The 14275-nt window shown below is 36.6% G+C and overlaps 1 protein-coding gene across 1 annotated transcript; it reads right to left on the bottom strand.

Moving 5' to 3' along the window:
• Window positions 1-7130: 7130 nt before the first annotated feature.
• Window positions 7131-13913, bottom strand: LOC149230217 (uncharacterized). The gene is made up of 6 exons (XM_089381232.1): window positions 13266-13913; window positions 12787-13104; window positions 12334-12678; window positions 9997-12231; window positions 7725-7842; window positions 7131-7534 (listed from the first exon to the last, which is right to left on the bottom strand). Exons 1-6 carry the CDS (start codon window positions 13911-13913, stop codon window positions 7131-7133), a joined length of 4068 nt encoding a protein of 1355 aa, XP_089237358.1.
• Between the last annotated feature and the right edge of the window lie 362 nt (window positions 13914-14275).

Below are 14275 nucleotides of genomic sequence, written 5' to 3'. Positions count from 1 at the left end.
TCCTTTTATCGACCTAGGTACTCAAGTCCAATTCAGTACGACATACCATCTGCAAACTGATAAGCAGACAGAATGTGTGAAATGTAGCAGCCAACCAAGTGGGAGGAATACCTACACTTGGTTGAGTTCGCCTACAATAATAGTTATCATGAATCATTGACAATGAGCCCCTTTGAGGTGCTATATGGGAAAAGTTGTAGAAACATTGGGAACTGGATCAACCCCAAGGATAAATTAACATTGGGACCTAACATGCTATTGGAAATGCAGAAAAATGTACAGAAGGTATGTCAATGTTTGAAAGTTGTTTAAGACTGACAAAAAACATACACTGACAGAAATAGAACTTTTCAAGAATTTTAGGCCGGGGACCATGTTTATGTGTAAATTAAACCTAAGAAAAACACCTTGAGATGGGGAAGTTGCGCTAAATTAGCGCCACGATTTTGTGGACCCTTCCAAATTTTGGAAAGGGTGGGACCCGTTGCATACCAATTTGCACTACCTAGCCACATGAGAGTTCACAATGTGTTTCACGTGTCCCTACTTAAAAAATACATATATGAACCCAAAAATATTATAGATTGGAAGGACATAGAGGTAACATAAAAAATTATTTGTTTATGCTTATATGATTTTAATTAATCAGAAACATCTAATTAATGCTAGACTATGTGGTGTGCAGGTCGAACCGGACAGAGAGGATCTGGTAGAACCCTTGCGTATTCTCGGGAAGAGAGAAATAATGATGCAGAAATGAGTCATTACCCAAGTTAAAGTGCAGTGGAAACACTTTAGCCTGGAAGAGGCCACTTGTGAGGATGAGAATTTCATGCGACAAGCCTATTCGGGTCTGTTTCAAGGAGTAAAAATGAACATCGGGGATAATGTTCCGCACAAGGAGGGGAAGATGTGACACCCTCAGGGGTTGAAGTAATTTCAAATTTATTGTTATCTACCTCTCAATAGTTGATTTAATCAAACAGTTTGTAAATAAAACTTTAAAGACGATTATTATTATTTGTTAAGGTTAAAGAAAGGTTGTTGAGGAAAATAGTAATACATATGAGGAATTGTAACTGAATTAGAAAATTCCAGCAGTTGGAAAGGAAGTTAGCCTCTTTCGTTACATTGACGATAAAAGGCCTACAAAGGGACAAGGTAGGGTTAGCTACCGAGAGGAGGAGCCACCCACCTTGAGAAGGAGACTCAAGTTATTGAGAACACTTCCATGAGAAGTTATCTTGAGCTGGCTGGAGCCAATGGAAAAGTCTATGAACATACAAGAAGTTTTTTGTTCTAGACTAGGTTGGAGGGCCTAGAGGTCTATGAAAGTGAACCTATAAGGCTGGAAACTCTAAATGTGCTAGAGCATGGTGCACAGGGGAATCTAGATATGATTTCCAATTCCTTTAGAAGGGAGGAAAAGTCTCATCCTAGTCCTTTTTATTTTTCTTGGCAGAACCTTACATATAAGTATAATTTATTGAGCTAGTTAACTATAGAATGGTATTTTTAATCAGTTATGTAAATCTTAATGTAATGTGAAGTTTGTATGAAATATTTGGTGGGGAAACTCTGTTACAAAAATTTACTGAGATGTTTTGTGTAGATAGAAGTGAATGAGAAATATGTGTATGCTGTAGAAATTTATATACTCTCTGTTATTGGTATCAAGATACTCTATAAGTAAATACTAAAGTATCACTAGATTAAAGGTTAGCGAACAAGTAGTTTGTAGATGGGTTATATATATAACACGCAAGAGGAAATTTCATTAAGAAAAAAATAATGCGAATTTCTAGACTCACGCCATACAAATATAAGTCTCCATAAATAAACGACTATGCATTTAAATTAGAATGTAAAGTTGAAACCGAAGTAATTGATGAGATTGCTTAAATTTTGTTGTAGCAAAAATATTACAAAAGAAGGGTCCCAACTGGGAAATTATTGTTTCAAACGCTAGCTATTATCTATAGAAAATCCTTCCATGACTGCAGGAAGGTAGAAATATGCAACCTATTAACCTACATGTTGAACCATTATTAACTTACACTGAAAACTATGATTTCGTAAGAGGGTATAGATCATAGATCAAGCCCGAGGTCTCGAAAATCATGAAGCCCAGGTCAGACGTTGAATGGAACACTAGAAAAATTTAATAAATGTATGATATAAATTAACAACCAAAAGTGTTGGAATTGCTCAATCAATTAAGCAGTAAAGCCCATAAAAACAATTAGACTGTCCCTAATGCTTTATAATTCATGAACAAATGTAAAACAACTTAAACGAGTACATAATTCATTTTTTACGAATTCAAGGGTTTCAGAATACAATATTTTTTAGCAAAAATCAGAAAAAAGAACTGAATTAACTTAACACTGCTATTTACTAATCATTGAGCAAACATTCAATTATGTTGAAAGCATTCATGACATGCATAGATCATAGGGTGAGCTATAGGAAACCACTTTGTCATAAATACAAGAGAATAATGGCAAATAGTGAAATGAATATAAGTAAATTGACAAAATAAATAAGGACTAAATTCGCCTCAACGATGAACAACAAAATACCAAATATTCCAAACAAGGAAACCCTCCTAGGTTTTCCGTAAATAATAAATTGGAAACCATTATAATTTTAACAACTTCTACAACATATTAAATCAGCGATTGACTCATAAGACACCCATAACAGTAAGTCTGCAAATTGTTATGAAACCACAATAGTAAAGCATTTGCATGCCAACCTAAAATCATTAGAAGTAGTGGCGTCGGGTTGTCCTTCAAAAATGACCATGGAGAAGGTAGCCCAAAACCCTTGCATAGCCTCCTACAGAATCAAAGGAGACTAGTTAGGGGTTTAAACCTCTGAAGAAAGGGAAGCAAAGATAAAAGGCAACATAAGGCTGAATGAATGCCTTTGGTGTGATTGTTCATGCTCGGAAGAGGAGTCAATCCAGTCCAGTGGAGTTGAGGCTTCCATTCAAACTCATAACTAATGGGGTCAAGGAGTAAACCTTTATTCCAAGTAATAATTTCATGAGAGGGTAATTGAACCTTCTGCCCCTGCAACTAGTGAAAAGTTGACTAGTTAGTGCTTGACAGGAAAGAAAATGTTGAAGAAAAGGTAAAACAGTTTGGAAATAAGGCCTGCACAAACTCACCAGTGTGTAGGCTGGAAAAGAATTCCTCAGGAACCTATAATGGTGACCCACTTGTAGAAGTAGTTGCAAATCTCCTTCCTTAGTTGAAATTCAAGACAAATGACAATGCTCTAGTGCCACCCACGAAAGTTGTTACCCTAACCGTAGGAGGACAAAACAAAATCGTTGGATGCGGCCTAATATTGAACGTGGAGATGATACCAAGGGGTGGGATGCATGCAGAACCATTTTGAGTGTGGGGTGGAAGAATCGAGGAGTGAAATGCATTCAAAGTATCGATTCCATAAACATATAAGTCACTATTAAGTATCCAACCACATGAAATACCTAGGTTAAAGTTTGTGAGAAGGGAAGGTTAGATTCCTTTACGTCATATACTATGTTCCAACTATTATAATGTTATACCTATTCTCGGGGAACCCTAACTTTATTATGCATAAGACGAAATGTATATAATGAAGTAGATTTTTCTTTGTATCATTTGTTACATCTTGACTTAGGTTGACATGTTTATGTGTGATGTGTTACATGGTGGTCTTTCACCACTACTTCATGCAATAATTCTAACAATCATTAACATTGAAATGGTCCTACTCTTTTATGTATGTTCCATTAGCTATTATGAAGAAAAATTCATATGGTGATGCTCATTAGCACATCAACTTTAAGAGAAAATTTCATGATAGAAAAAGTGATGGTCTTATAAAGCTCACTATTGATGAATATTTTGTAAACTAAATTATTATTACTTTTTATAAGAGTGTTGTATACATATTCTTCTATTTTTTTTTAAACAAATTAGAAAATTGAGAAATTGTCATCTATATTGTCACACACACACACACACATATAGCCAAACATTTTTGCAAAATGATGATAATAATGATAAGAAATAAATAAAACCATGAGAAATCATAGGAAAAAAAGATGGATTAAATACAAAAACTCTCGGGCCTGACATCTCCCAACATTGAGCTCCCACTGGTAAGGATTAATCAGATACTGTATTGATCTCCCACAATATCTTATTCAGATTCTGACATGGGGTATTTCTCTCCCACCTCGTATTATCAAGGTGCTATGCATTTTTCATAGTAATTCTCTTCTCTTTTCTTTTCTAAAAAAACTTCGAATTTTCCCCAAAAACACCGAGAGAATTATTTTATTTTTGCCTTATGCATACCTACTTCAATTGTTTTCCTAATAGTTAGAGTTTAATCTCTTATGTTGCCCTCTATCATGTTTATGAGAGAATTAAATATTCTATCATAAATTCTTAATAATTATCATTTTTCTTTATGTTAGAAAATATAACAATAATTTAGCACATGTCATTATCCATTTCCCTGAAATAAATAAAAATCATAATATGTATATAAAAGTCATAAAATAGGTCTTTCTAGGGGCATTACATCTCCCTTCCCCTTCAAAAGACACCATCCTTGTGTTTATTCAATACCAAATTTCATGCAAATAACATAGGATATGTCTTTTTCAAATCATCTTCCATTTTGCAGGTGGCCTCTTCAGGCCCAAAGTCCTTCCATTATAGTTTAAACTCTATCTTAACAAATAATACATAAATCCTTTTTAAATTCACCTCTCGAACCCTTTATCAGGGTCAATGTTTCTCTCCCACTGGTATTCTTTTCAAAAGAAATTGTATTTATCTCCGATAATTCTTTTGAAAAGTTTTCACCTCATGACATCTATCTCTAGTAATGGAAAAAAATTTGGTGGTTTGTCTCTTTCCCTTTAATAATTGGAAAGGAGGTTTATTCTTATTTCTGTTTTTTCCCCTTCTGATTTCAGCCATAGTTTTAATATAATATATATAAAATAAAATTAAAGAAAAAAAAAAAAACATTAAAGTATGTTTCCAGGGTATTATAGTGGTAAACCTTGGATTTAAAAAAAAAAAAACGTCTTTAAACTCTTTAATTACTAGATGATCTTCAATGCTTGGTATATTTTCCTTTACCACCTCTTCTTCCATGTGAAGGCCTTATTATAGTAGTCAAGGAACACATGGTGCTTATCCAACTAGTCCATATCAACTAGGAAATAATATGAATTGAAAGGTATAATGTTTAAAGTAGCAATTATGCTCAAACCATTGATGTCAATTTAAAATTTCTGCACTAATTCAATAACCATTATTTTATACCTATAACTAAATAAAACAACCAAGTGTTTCCATGCTTGTTTTTCTTCAAATGAAATATTTCAACAATTTTAGGATTAATATCCTTAATAAAACCAACATATCTCAATATGTCAATAAATGTTCTTTCATACTCCTATAGTGTCATCTTCCTTAGGTTAGGTTGAAGGAATTCCTATATTTTCTTTTAGTTGTAGTTATTAGATAATTTTTTCTTTCCAAAGTACCACTTGAACTACCTCCATGATATCTTTGTCTCATCCAAGTGTTTAACTTCCTTGAGTGGCTTAAACCACATATTTGGTTTTCCCATCAAGTCATAATTTTCAATTTAAGTCTCCAAATAAAATGAGTAATTGTAAATTTAACGATACTTCCTCATCTCCAACAATCAAGGCCCAATGGACATAACTTACAATTCCATCAAATCTTTGTTGGATATTAGACAAACTTGACCAAACAAATTATTTGAAATCATTAAAGCATAATATTGTTTTTTCAATTTCTTTATAGTTGGTACCACATTAAAAATATTAATGTGCTTGATATACTAAAGGCTTCATAAATATAATGATAAAAACTATTGCAACAGGAAGAATGACTTACTAATGCACACATTTACCTGATTAACCATGTATAAAAAGATTATGGGTCAACTTTAACTTGAGTAAAAAAAGAATTACACATCTTATTGTAAAATAGACCATTTTGCTAAATAAAATTTGCTTATATATTAATTTCCCTATCTAATTAGAATATGAACTTATTAAAATTGGAATAATCTCAAATCCCTAAAAAATGGGTGGGCAGAAAGTCGTGGCACGAATCTAATTTAACTTAACAAAAAAAATAACACATCTTATTATAAAATGGACCATTTTTCTAAATAAAATTTTCTTATATATTAATTTCCCCATCTAGTTAGAATATGAACATATTAGAATTGACACAAATATTTATTAAAAGTCAATTCAACCTAACAAACTCTGTAACACAAACATTAAGACTAAGCATATGCTAAGCATATTAGCTTGAGAATCAATCTAGGCCATCAATTAAAAAAATAAAAATAAAAAATCAACAGATCCTCATCCACCTTAACTTGAAAAAAAAAAAGCTTCTAAAAATATATACATATGCTTTTCTTTTTGAGTATATATAATATTTACATAGTTCAAATCTTTTACTTTTTTTTTCTAAGTAAAGGCTAATTCTATTAATAAAAGGAAAATATAGTTACATGGAAGTCCAGACCTCAGAGGAAGCCGAAGCTGTCCAACAGAACTGACAAACTATCCCCGGGTTGAGATAACCAGATACAAAAGACCCAGAAGCCATACATACAAAAACACTGGCCATAATGGTAAACAACAGTACAGGTCAAAGGAGAGCTGTAGCCATACTTTCTGTGCTGCCCGGATAACCATATGCAAAACTGAAAGACCAAAGGCCTGATAAACTTGCCAAGCCAAGACCTGATATAAAACATATTGACAAAAGATCTAATAAACTTTTCGAGCCAAGACTTGATACAAAACATATTAACAAAAGCTAGAATAACACAACACATTGGATAAAAGAACCAGAAGGGAAACTGCGACATCAGACGAGGTCTCGGAGGCATCAAGCATCTGTCTAGGGGTCCTGAGCATCATTCTCCACCAGGCAAGGATTGCCCATCCACAAGTCATCAACATTTTCCTCAGAACCTGTACCACTGCCACCTGGAGGAGCTGCCAAGCACTGATTTCCATTGGGGGAGTTCGCCGGATTAACAGAAGCCGAGATATCCTATGTATTGTCTTCTGGAGGCTTGAGGACATCAAGGACACTCTCCTCAACCTGCAACTCACCATAACTGAACACAATGCCCACATATTCTCCCTGGAGCTCGCTATCATCCTGAGACTGCGAAGTTGAGGTATGCACAGAGACACTAGGTCGAGCTTCTTCCTCTGCTAAAATTATAGTGATGCTGGCCGAGATAACCGGTCTGTTGAGACGACTATGGAATTTGAAGTGGGTGGTTTGGAACGAATTGTGCAGGAAAGGCTTGCCATTGTCAGAGGAGGGGGAAGCCGAAGCCAAAGGGATAATATTCTGGGGAGTAGGCTGAGAACGCCCACGGTTTCCACTACTGCCTCCATGGCAAGAGCAACCACAGTGATGCACCATTGTCAAGGGAACGAAGTAACCTGAAGGAGATGAAGAGCAAGGCCAGACAGAGCAGGTTCGAAGGTAAGAAAGCCAAATAAAGGTCTTACACCAGACATGCAACCAAGCTATCAGAGCGATACGAGGATGCAGGGATAGAGACAAGCTGATGAAGGGAGACCCGATGGGAATGACAGCTGATAAAACCAACGAAGCCATAAATAAAAAAACCTGCGAAGAGTCTCGAACAGGAGGCGCATTCAATTCCGAATGCTTGATGATCTGCAGGTACCACATATAATCCATTTTCATCCGTGGGAGGATTTTGGAGGCTGTGCAGATTTGCCAGCTGCAGGTCCAGATGCTGGCTTGACATAAACCTTCATTGATTATGACATTAAAGCACCCGCATCCGAGTAGTTCAAATCTTTTACTTAACATGGTAAGAGAGATAATTTATTTAGGAAATATGTCACAATAAAATGTTTCTCTATTATTAATATAATTTTAAATACATGTTAATATTATTAAGAAGTTTTTTAATTATGGCTTACAATGATTTTTTTGTTATTAATAATATTGTAAGTGAAACATTTTCAATTTTATATTAAAAATTTGAATGAATTACACATTTTCTTTTTATTTTTCTTATTAAAAAAAATTGAACTTTTTACTTTTAATTACTTCTCTTTGTGGATTGAAATATTTGTGAAGGTCAACACTACACACATAGTTTCTCACTTATTCTCTTTATAAATTGAAATGCTTTAATATGATTAACATCGCACACATAGTTTCTCTATTTATATATGAAATTAATTCTAATATAGATTAATTCATATTGATATTCAAATAATACATTCAAAAAAATATAAAACACAAGAGAAAATAAAAAAATTGATTTTGGCTTTTAAATATTTTTTCTCTTCTTAGATTTGTGTTAAGATTATGTTATTTTATATGGATATTGAAATATTTTATCTATGGTTGAGAGTTAGAGTGAAAGATTTTTACATCTCCTTTATACTGAACTATAATATCAATTAATAGTGTCAACACAATGAGATAATTAAAAATAACCAAACATATATATTTATTATTATTTTTTATTAAAATCTAGTTTATATTTTTATTTAGAGTTATTTTTACTTGTAAAGGGACACATGTTAAGTCCATATTGAGGATGGAAGAAATCACACATGGCCCTCATACTGAGCTGTAAATTTTCTATCTCGTCATATTAGCAGATCCACATTCTATCTTAACAATATCTAATAAATAACTTTTATAGCTTTTTGAAAAAAGGTTACAGAGTTATTTGAGAAAGGTATCTAAATAGTGAAAATTATTATAATTTATTTTTTTAACTTAGGTTCTCTTTAGCATGAGTGTAATATTGTTTAAGGAATTTAATAAGATACTTGATTTGATAAAATATAAAATTCTAATAGAGCTAATTATATTTTATTTTAAAAAGTTGAAAATAAAAATATCAATATTTAATTTAGGAAAATATATTTATATTTTAAAAATTATATATTTATAAAAAATTTAAATAAATTATTGAAAGTTATTTGCTAAATAAATAATAGAAAATAATTATAAAAAAAAGAACGTTGCACATTTTTTTTCTTCAAAATTTATATAGATAGCTAATTTTTTAATGTTTCTCATGCTAAAGGGAAATCACAAATTGATATCATTCACTTCGAAATTAATCTATTGCTTTATAAATATTGGAACTCTATAAAGATTCATTCCTTTTCATGCTAACAAATTCTATACAGTGAGATTGTTTTTTATCAAAATAACTAAATTGCTTTTCACCAAAATCTTGTTGTGTCAATATATTATTTTTCATATTATATATATTTTGAACTTTTATCTCTTTATTTTCTCATAGGTTATTTGGAAAAATAATATACAATGATATTGTTTTTCATCAAAAAGAACTAAATTACTTTTCAAATAAAATACTTTGCATCTAAATCTTATTTTTTTCCACTGGAAAAATCGTAATCTTTCATTATCTTTGAAAAATTACATATTGTAGATGCATTTTGCATATGCTGTAAGTTCTTCTGCCACATATGGGTATAGCTATATATCTATTCTGTTCAAAAAGCAAAAATCATCACGCAGGATGTTCATTGTTGATCTGTTATATATATACATATTGCCACGCAGGGCTACAAGTAGGTAATATTATCAGCTATGTACAATAAGTTCAAAAAAGTATCATTTTCAGATCTGTATCTCATGGGCTGGCTGCCCTGTGATAGTGTGTATCTATATACGGACGATGGTAGTATTGGTATGCATTTGATCCACGCTGCTCCTGGATCATCCACTCTCCTCTGGGTAGTGCCGTGGCCTCCTTGGATAGTTGGTCAGCACTGCTGTTGTATTCCCTGTCGATATGTTGGCAAGAGAGATCAGTGAATTGTGCCTTTAGAATGTTTATATCATCCAATATGTTGCTGACAGTGTGTGTGTGGCATACAGTAGTATTGTTGAACCAATCAATGACTATCTCCGAATCTCCAAATATATGTATATGCATGCAATTGTGTCCTAATGCAAAATGCAGAAGGTGTCGGAGTGTGATCAATTCAGAAAAATTATTAGTGCTAGATCCCAAACCCAGTTTCGCTTTGTAAAAGTGTTGTTCATTGATGTATAATAGGAAGCCTCCCCCACAGCCCTGCTGTTGGGCTGCGCTGTCGAAGAAAGCCCATGGAGTGTTATGATCAATTCTCGGAGGGTCGTGCGGTATTCTAGCTCTAGGCTGAGGTGGCTCAGGCAGCTCGTTATAGGCCGATGTGATGAGGGCAGTAAGATGCGGCCAGTTAACAGGTTTATCATCAAAAATCGATCGATTTCGGGCAAGCCATAGATACCAGCAAATGACGACAGGCAAACTTTGAAGCTTGGAGTTTTTGTGGTTGTAATACCAAGTTTCCCAAGTTCGAATTATATCATCTCCCTCCCATTTTCCAGAGTGTTGAATAGAGGTGGATAGAGCTTGCCATAGTGTATTTAATGAAGAGCAGTTTATAAACAGATGAGAACTTGATTCTGAGGTGAGTTTGCATAGGGTGCACCAGGTCGGTCTGTGGGCTGCACGACACATGAGATATTCCCCAGTGGGGACAACACCTTTTAATATGCACCAGAAGAAAAGTTTTTGCCTGGGGGGAGCTATGAGCTTCCAAACTGATTTCCACCAAAATGAGATAGTGTCCGGAACCTTGTGTGATATCAAAGTGAGGTAGACAGACTTTGGAGTGTATATTCCGTTTTCCGAGTGATACCATATGAGCTCGTCCTGCCCTTGTTTGATCCTGATATGTGAATCTGATAATGCATTGATATATGCAGACCAGTCCTGGTGCCAGAGGGGAGGGATATTGATCTGAACTGCTGATTTCCAGCGCTGGTCGAATATGGAAGAGTTTTGTGGATCTGCAATGTCAGCCAAAACTTTAATGTTCTGTGAGTGAAGATGACGAATGAGAGCTTCAGGTAGAATATGCCTACCGCCACTACCATTCCATGGGTCCAAACCAATACGAGCCAGAGTTCCGTCATTGATTTTCCATACCAAATTATCCCTGATAATTGGCATAGAGTTAAGAAGAGCTTTCCATACTGATGATATGCCAGATTTTGGCCAGGTTGGGAGGCGAATCCAATCCAAGATATGGAGAGGCCAAATATATTTGTGATATGTAATGACGGTCCATAGATTGTTACCAGTGAGTAAGGTCCATCCCATTTTTGCCGCGAGTGCTTGAGCGAATGTAGGAAGATCTTTTAGGCCCCATCCTCCCCATTTTTTTGGAGTTGTGATCTTTTTCCATCCGACCCAAGCATATATGCGCTTATCCTGATTCCCGTTCCACAGATATCTATTGCAAGTTTGCTGTAACCTGGTCAGAATGCTTCGCGGGATCCAGGCTAGAGCCATCCAGAAGACCGGGGTCGCTTCCAAGACAGCTTTAACCAGTACAAGTCTGCCAGCTCGGGAGAGATATCGATGGCTCCAGATATTGAGGCGTTTCTCCAATTTTGCAACTAGCCAAACCCAGTCCATGATCTTTGAGCTGACAGGCTTGATCCTGAAACCCATATATTTAAGGCCATTGTCTAAGGGTTGGATGCTGTAAGGAAATAGATGTTGGGCCAGTTGTGATTCATGGATAGAAGTTCTAGAGACAATAATGGAGGATTTTGTGTGGTTGGCAAGCATCCCTGTGGCGGATGAGAAAAGGGAGATAATGTTAGAGAAGGAGCGAGAATCTTGAATGCTGCCATCAAGGAAGATCATAACATCGTCTACAAAAAGAAGGTGAGTGAGGAAGCAGTCATCTGTAATTTTGAGGCCACAAAGATCCCCATTTCTCTTAGCCGATTCAATAAGGCGACTCAAGCCATCCATGACGATCAGGAAAAGAAGGGGAGACAGAGGACAGCCCTGTCTAAGACCACGTTCAGAGTGGAAGAACTGGGATGCAGATCCATTTATCAGAACACTGAAGGTGGGAGTGGTGATACAGGCCATGATCCAAGTGATGAAGTTATTAGGGAACCCCAGATGGATGAGAAGCATCTTGAGGTAGAGCCAACTGACCCGGTCAAAAGCCTTGGCTAGATCAATATTTAAGATGATGGCTTTGTGATGCTTGGTCCAGATAGTATGAAGGGCTTCTTGAGCCACTCCAATGGCTTCATGGATCTGACGGTGTTCGAGGAAAGCAAATTGTTGAGGAGCGATATGGCGAGACAAGATGGGATGGATGCGATTTGCTATGATTTTGGAGATGATCTTGTAGAGCACGTTGCAGAGGGAGATGGGACGATAATCATCAAAAGAGGAAGGGGAATCAGATTTGGGGATCAGAGCTATGAAAGTTGAATTGATAGCATTGTATAGCGATCCAGATACTCTACATTCCTCTACCACCCTCAGTAAATCATTGCTAATTAGCTCATAGAAGGCGATGTAAAACTCGATGGTCCATCCGTCCGGCCCCGGGCTTCGATCCTTCTTGAACCACTTAATGGTGCTTTCAAGTTCCTCAGGTGTCACTGGATCAAAGAGGTCCTCCACTTCTTCATCATTTACAAATCTTGGGAAGTGACCAACAATGTTGATGATATCTGCAATAGTTGCACCTGGTGGCTATTTGTAAAGGTGCCTGAAGTGGGATGATACCAGCTGTGAGAGCTTGGGGAAAGTGTCTGCTACACCACCATCTGGCATAGGGAGGCTCCATATGGTGTTCTTAACCTTTTTGCCTTTTACATAATTATGAAAAAAGCGTGTATTGTCATCTCTGGCTTTTAGCCAAGTTGCTCTACTACGAAGTCTGGCAGATTCTTTTCGCTCCCTTAAGATTTTTAGCTTCTGGTTTTCAAGTTCCACCAGGTGGGCTTTGTCTTCAGCTGAGGTAAAGCCCAATCCTCTTTCATCTGTGAGAGTGGATAGTTCAGATTCTATGAGCATAAGAGCAGAATTTTCCTTTAGATTTTTTCTCTGGCCCATTCGATAGTATGATGTTTGAGCTGCGATAGATTCATGCAGAAGCCCTTTTCCATTGAGACTGTTCTGTCAATCGGATGTTGTATCCAGAAGTCCTTAACCAACTTAATGTAGGAGGGGTCCTGTAACCAGCTATGGTTGAACTTGAAGGGGGCTTTTGGTTTTTTGTTAGGTCCCGCAATCTCCAGGTAGATAGGATGGTGATCAGATATTCCTCCAGTACCAACCCATTGTTTGAAATGATGAAGCTGCTGAAACAGAGTACCTTTCATCATGAATCTATCTAGCCTGTGCGCTAGGGCAACTTCTCCAATTCTTCTGTTCCTCCAGGTGGGGAGAGGTTTATTCATGGGAACATCAATCAGGTCATGGCGATCCAGGAGGTCGGTCATATATTCGGTTATCGAGTCTATCTGAGCCATAGACCCCCAAGATTCGCTATAGCCCAGTGAAAAGTTTAGGTCACCCCCCAGGATGATATTCTCAGCTGTGAAGATAGATAAACTCAGGAGGTGATTCCAAAAGGATTCTCTTTGATGGCAGGGTCCATAAATGTTAATAACCCGGAGGTTTTTACCCAGATCGGCCGAGAAGAGGTCGAGTCCCATGAATCCAAGTCCCCCCCATGTACCATGTTGCCTAATAGCAGCTGGATTGAAACCAATCGCAAGACCCCCCGAACGACCTGTGGAGTCCATCGCCGAGTATTGCCATCCCGGGGTGATGGAGGAGAGAGAAGCAGATATGGAGTCGGCAGGGCCAAGGGTTTCCTGGAGAAGGATTATATCAACAGGAGAAGATCCAAACAGACTCTTCAGGGCTAGCTTCTTGGAGGCGCTAGCCAGGCCTCTGCAGTTGAAGGAAAGGCACTTCATGGAGGAAGATTGCCAGGGGTATTCATCGCTCTAAGAACCCCAACGATAGTGGATTTTCGCCCAGTGGAAACTTCAGCTTCCGCTCTCCTAATAGCTTTAGTAATATGAGATTTTCTCCCCCAAGCAGATAAAGGGGTCGACCCTGATGATGAGATGCCCAATCCAGCAATTTTTAGATGTGAGCCTAGGGTGTGGGTACAAGGGCGAATATTGTAGTTATGCTTTGATCCTCGGGAGGATGAGGGAGAGGATGATGGTGAGGGGAGCTTATGAGATGAAGGCGCAGAAGGTGCAATGGCCGGTGAGGTGGGCAATGTACAAAATGCAGCAGACAATGAGGGAGAGTTCAAAGAGGGAACATT

Source organism: Pinus tabuliformis, chromosome J (genome assembly GCF_031772625.1).
Source record: "Pinus tabuliformis cultivar Carrire ecotype Pingquan chromosome J, CPIR1, whole genome shotgun sequence".
In the NCBI taxonomy this organism is placed as follows: domain Eukaryota; kingdom Viridiplantae; phylum Streptophyta; class Pinopsida; order Pinales; family Pinaceae; genus Pinus; species Pinus tabuliformis.
Note: the sequence above shows the minus strand (reverse complement) of the source record. Positions and strands in the feature narration are given on the sequence as shown.

Bases quoted from the DNA above. Each gene is read 5' to 3' on its own strand.
- LOC149230217 (XM_089381232.1), bottom strand. From the start codon at position 13,913: ATGAAGTGCCTTTCCTTCAACTGCAGAGGCCTGGCTAGCGCCTCCAAG. The intron at 12,679-12,786 runs GTTAAGAACACC...CTTTACAAATAG, and splicing joins ATTATGTAAAAGGCAAAAAG to CCACCAGGTGCAACTATTGC. The intron at 12,232-12,333 runs GTGCTCTACAAG...GAACACCGTCAG, and splicing joins GTCCCATCTCCCTCTGCAAC to ATCCATGAAGCCATTGGAGT.